The sequence below is a fragment of the Corvus brachyrhynchos genome, unplaced genomic scaffold (genome assembly GCF_000691975.1).
Source record: "Corvus brachyrhynchos isolate BGI_N302 unplaced genomic scaffold, ASM69197v1 scaffold340, whole genome shotgun sequence".
Lineage (NCBI taxonomy): Eukaryota > Metazoa > Chordata > Aves > Passeriformes > Corvidae > Corvus > Corvus brachyrhynchos.
Genome location: NW_008235987.1, coordinates 198,892 through 204,001, shown reverse-complemented (window position 1 = coordinate 204,001; position 5,110 = coordinate 198,892). Strand labels below are relative to the sequence as shown.

Here is a 5,110-nt window from a genome sequence, read left to right as displayed (position 1 = left end):
GCGGGAGACTGGGGCCTTGCCGCGGCCCGCGCAACCCTGCCCTGCTCCTTTCATAGTTCATGAACTTGGGTGCTGCCTGGGTAGCAAACAGGCTTCTCTTGGGTTTTACATCTGCCTCCTTGTTGTTTTATTTAGGTGCCGGTATTTCGCTATTTTTCACTGTACGTGCTTGATTCATGACAGAGTCCTCCCGAAAATCTTGATGTTTGCAGGTTTCGTATGTCCTTTTGTTGATCCGAGGAGAAATGCATTGCTCTTTCTGATTTCACCATGTGCTCCTTGTCACCCTTTTTGCTTTTTTCTTTAGGCTCTTCCTAAATGCCTTTTTCTGAGAACACATCTGCCTGCAAGATGCAGGCATGCACTAGATTTATGCTGCTTTGTAACTTTCCTAGCTCATCGTGCGTATTTTTCTTCACAATTCCAGTTTACTTTTCTGATCACATCAGCAAGAACAGAGCTGAGGTACTCAGACCTAAATGTGAACTGGTCTTAGGCAGGGACTAGACTTCCCCTTTCTCGTGTGTGCCACCCCCTCAAATACATGTTTGTGGTGAGGCCTTCCAGGTTCCAGCCTGTGTGGGGGCTAAAGAAGGGAGTAGGAGAAAGCCAGCCACCCAAACAACACAGCCTTATTGCAGCGGGGAGAGGAATGACTGGGAGCAGAGGATGTTGGAAAGGGAGTTCAGCTGAAGGTTTGCTGTCTTGTGTTTTGCCTTAAGACCAAGTCAACAGTGCAGACTAAATGAAGTTGGAAACACAGAGATACACAGTTTTTGTGAATTACAAGCTTCCCTGTTTGGTGGGAGAGAGAAGTCAGTTCAGGAGGAAAGTTGGACGAGTCAGCAGACAGAACTTCTCTCTTCTCAGACCGAGGGGACCTAATCCAGAGGAGAAGTTGTAATAGTGGTCCGTCGTCTCTGTGCTTTCTGTCATCCTGGTGTGTGCAGGAGACTGTCGACTCTGTTCCTCTCGTCTGACGTCTTTTCTTACGTCAGTCTGGTTGCAGAATTGGGTAGGGGATACCCAACTCTGCTAGCTATTCAGCTTCACCCAGGCACCTCACAGCCAGCTTTCCCTGGCATTGGCACTCACGATCTTTTTCTGGAAGGTTGTCTGCAGTTCACAACTTTCTTGATGGTAAAGAGGTTGCTCACACTGCTGGTACTCCTCCATTCTTACAGCGAAGCTTTCCATTAGGAAATCTGCAGGACTGGTTAAAGTCTGTATGCTTACGCTATTGCCAGCCAGGCCTGGCCTGGCCCTTGCCAGCTGCCACTGCTGGGCTGACCAGTCCTGCCAACCTCCAACAAAGCCCTGAGCTGGTATTTTCATCCTTCTTCGCTAATCTTTTTCCAAACCTTCAGTGGTCAGTTTTAAAGTCCAGTATTGTTTATGGATACTTATTTTTTTCCCCTTTGTATTTATTGATAGTGAATTCCTATCTGAGGAGCTTGCAGAATTCTGCATTGTTGTGTGTTTTTTAACCTCACTGTTTTTCCATTTTGCTGAATTACTATGCATCTGTTGAGCCTAGCACACAACCCTAATTTATTGCCTCTCTTGGTTCATGAAACAACTATATTTTGACTGATGTCTTGCTGAGGGCTGAATGGGTAGGGAAAAGGAGTGGGAGAGAGTAGGGTCAGGAAGTGCTCGGGCAAGGTGTACCTTTTGAGTTCAGGCCGTGTCTGTGACAACTAGGGAGTTCTAGCCTGCAACAGGTTTGTTTTCTCACACGGTAACTTTTTATCTAACCTTGTGTTTTCCGTGGGGGAAGGGTGAGTTTTACTGCCTTAATGCTCCGTGCTGTACCCTTCTTTATGCTTGTCACTCTTACCCTCTGCAGAGCTGTAGGGAAGACCTGCTTGCTGATCAGTTACACCACAAATGCCTTTCCTGGAGAATACATTCCCACCGTGTAAGTAATGGCCTTGGGCTTCAGTTGCTTTTTGATTCGTATGCACGTGTGTGTAAAAGTTGGGTTTGTATGTGAGGAGGTGGCTGTTGCAAATCAGACTATGAACTTCACAGGTGAGGATGATGCTGTGGCTTTGTGTGTGAGGAAGGCATATTGTCCCCACTGGAACTGTGCTGCAATATCCTTTCCTGATTCACTGCCCCTTTGAATTCCGTATAGAGATTTGAAGGTCACCACAAAATTGTCACTGATGGGGACTCCTCCTTGGCAGGTTCGATAATTATTCTGCCAATGTGATGGTAGATGGAAAGCCAGTGAACCTGGGCCTCTGGGATACAGCAGGGCAAGAAGACTATGACCGACTGCGGCCACTTTCCTACCCACAAACGGTGAGTGCTGGGCTTGGACTGGCTTGTGACTGCTCCCTCTCAGAGACAGGGAGGCATCCAAGGACAGGCATGCTTCTTCCCTTTGAGGAAAGTCTGAGTTCTTGCAGCTGCACCCATAATTCGGTTGTTTAAGAAGTATCACATCTGATTTTTCCTAAGAGATTGTCCTTTTCTAGTCCCTGCTTTGTAATGGTCTTTGAAGAGTTATGGGTGCCCCAGGGAGGCTCAAGTAAAAGGAATGCTGTAGGGCTGCTGTGCAAGTGTAGCCAGTTCCATATTCCCATTCTCTCTCAGCAGGACAGATCCCTGGCTGCACTAGGAGTGTTTCTGGGTGTAGCAGTTCCTACGCAGCTGTGCTGCTGGTGAAACCCTTAGCGCTATTAAGATGTTTGAGGCCTCAGGCTCTTAACATGCAGAGCCCAGCACTGTGGAAAAAGATGTAATCATACACTCAAGGTCTATTCCTTCCCTCTCTGAATTAGTTTAACACCCTTAATGGGGAAGAATTTCTTAAAGCCACAGCAGTCCTTGCTTGTGGAAGGAGGTTGTCCTTTCTCAGGCTCCCTCTGCAGCCTCCCTCCACTGTCTCTAGCTTTTTCTTTCTGCACAGCTGACCCTCTTGTTTCTGCACAGGATGTTTTCTTGATCTGCTTCTCCCTTGTGAGTCCAGCCTCCTTTGAGAATGTCAGAGCTAAGGTAAAGTATTCTCCTCCTGGGTGAAACAGTAGAAGGGAAGAACTAGTGACACTCCCTGCCCCACCCAGCACCACACCCTACAAGCCCAAAACTTCAAGCAGTAATGTTTTGGTGAGGGAAAATCATAGTCTGCAGGTTTTAAGCAGGGCCTACTTTTTATTCATGACTTCTTTGGCTAAGTTACTGCCTTTCTGAATCTGTGTTTTAAGATAAGGGATGTCTTAGAAGCTAAAATAGAGTTAAGGGCAGCGCTGTGTGCAGAGTTAGCTGGCAATGTCTGTCATGATTCTTTGTCTCAGTGCCTTCATTATTACATCTGCACTAGTCTCTTTTTGCAGAGCATATTAGAACTGTAGGCAGCAGTATCCTGTTCAGGTGTTGCCACCATGTCAGTAGTAAACCTCTTGTTGCCAATAGTAGGAATGCATCCTCATGGTTATGGCCACTCATGTAACTACTTTTCTTATCATGCCTCTCTGTTTCAGTGGTACCCTGAGGTCCGACACCATTGCCCAAATACACCTATTATCCTGGTGGGCACCAAGCTGGACTTGAGGGATGATAAGGACACCATTGAAAGGTTACGTGATAAGAAACTGGCCCCCATCACCTATCCCCAAGGCTTGGCCATGGCTCGGGAGATCGGTGAGTCTCATGAGCAGATGTCGGTGGCACTGAACTTTGTGAGGGGGTGAGGGACAGCGTATGGTGGTAGAACTGGAGTGGTTGAGCTGGAGCTCTCTTTCCCCAGGGTCGGTAAAGTACCTCGAATGCTCTGCCCTGACACAGCGGGGCTTGAAGACGGTGTTTGATGAAGCCATCCGGGCTGTGCTCTGCCCACCGCCTGTGAAGAAGCCTGGCAAAAAGTGTACCATGTTTTGAGGGCTGTGGCCTAGGTGTTGGCTCAGCATGCTGTCATCCTCTGACAGATTGCATATTAAGCTGGGTGTTTCTGAAGGGGGCTGGGATGTGTAGGGCCCTTCATCATGTACGAAGTCAGTGTTTTTTAAATGTCTCTTTGATTTAACGTCAGTGTTGATGTGAAGGGGCAGTGGGGGCAGGAGACCAGCTGGGGACTATACAGCCCCCAGGGGAGGTACAACGGGGAAGGCAAGGTAGCTCCTTCGGGCAACAGGCTGTTTTGGCTCTCCTGAACTCCAAGTGGAAGGGGCTGAGACATCCATCCTGTTCTGGAAACACCTGTTTTCAACCTGCAGGTGAAACAGGTGGTGAAGATCCTGGTGGGAGCGGGGAGGGAGCTGATTTCAATGGTGCTGAAAGACAAGAATAGCTGGGAGGGTGGTAGAGTCTCCTTGCCCAGCCTGCTGTGGCTAACAGTTAACAAACTGGTGCTCTAGCAGAATGTTCCTGAGACTGTTAAAGAAATCATAACCAGCCCTGGAAGGGGTCAACGTAAATGAGAAGCTGAAAAACTAATCATTAGGTGCTTTATTGGGTACTAGCCAAACTCTGTGAGTGAAACAGCTCTGTGCAATCAATGCATTTGCCTTTTTGTGTGCACACCCTAGGACAGCATGGTGCTGCTCCCCCCCATTAGTCTTTAGCAGGGCCTCCCCCCAAAATCCAGTCTCTGCAGAGCAGGGCTGGGGTTGTTGCCTCTATTTTTTTTTTTCTACTAAAGACAGCAAAGGAAGCAATGAGGAGTCTGCTAACTTCTTTCCCTTCCCACTGAAAATACAGACAGACTCTGTGGATTTGGATGGAACAGGGAGAGCTTCTGAAGGGTTGTGGGGGGGGAACAGGGTTGGAAGAGAGGTCCAATTTCTAATCATCATGTAGAGTGACAAGATAAAACCTTATTTGGTGCAATAAACATTCTCCATGAAGGCGTATGTGAGCTTTATTATATAGCAGCCTTGCAAAGCTGATTTTCTGCCTCACCTCTAATACAGTCTTCAGCCCTGCTGCCCCTCCAGCAAGAGGTCTGTGTCATTGTTTACAATCCATTGTTTACTATCCAGTTTACATCTATGCAGTACTCATATGTAAACTGAGGCCAGGTGTGAAATGCAGGTGTCATCTTAGGAGACAAGAAAGCCCCCGTCGATCATCAGTGAGCTGCCAGTTGTCATAGCACTCTTGT

General features: G+C 47.7%; 2 protein-coding genes across 3 annotated transcripts in view; one reads left to right on the top strand and one right to left on the bottom strand.

The window, feature by feature from the left end:
- The first annotated feature begins 33 nt into the window (after nt 1–33).
- RAC3 (ras-related C3 botulinum toxin substrate 3 (rho family, small GTP binding protein Rac3)) lies at nt 34–4,855 on the top strand. 2 transcript variants are annotated; one of them, XM_017729829.1, is made up of 6 exons: nt 34–212; nt 1,850–1,921; nt 2,193–2,310; nt 2,944–3,006; nt 3,492–3,651; nt 3,758–4,855. In XM_017729829.1, exons 3-6 carry the CDS (start codon nt 2,218–2,220, stop codon nt 3,886–3,888), a joined length of 447 nt encoding a protein of 148 aa, XP_017585318.1. In that variant the 5' UTR covers nt 34–212; nt 1,850–1,921; nt 2,193–2,217; the 3' UTR covers nt 3,889–4,855. The 2 variants fall into 2 exon arrangements, with proteins under 2 accessions (XP_017585318.1, XP_008629048.2); XM_008630826.2 differs by lacking the exon at nt 34–212 and having other exon boundaries at nt 230–1,921.
- Nucleotides 4,850–5,110, bottom strand: part of DCXR (dicarbonyl and L-xylulose reductase) — a 3,553-nt gene continuing 3,292 nt past the window's right edge. The window contains 1 exon segment of the mRNA XM_008631182.2: nt 4,850–5,110. This exon segment is cut by the window's right edge and continues 19 nt beyond it. Within this exon segment, the coding sequence (XP_008629404.1) occupies nt 5,049–5,110 (62 nt within the window). The 3' untranslated portion in view covers nt 4,850–5,048.

Bases quoted from the DNA above. Each gene is read 5' to 3' on its own strand.
- RAC3 (XM_008630826.2), top strand. From the start codon at position 1,800: ATGCTCCGTGCTGTACCCTTCTTTATGCTTGTCACTCTTACCCTCTGC. The intron at 1,922-2,192 runs GTAAGTAATGGC...CCTCCTTGGCAG, and splicing joins GGAGAATACATTCCCACCGT to GTTCGATAATTATTCTGCCA. The intron at 3,007-3,491 runs GTAAAGTATTCT...TCTCTGTTTCAG, and splicing joins TTGAGAATGTCAGAGCTAAG to TGGTACCCTGAGGTCCGACA.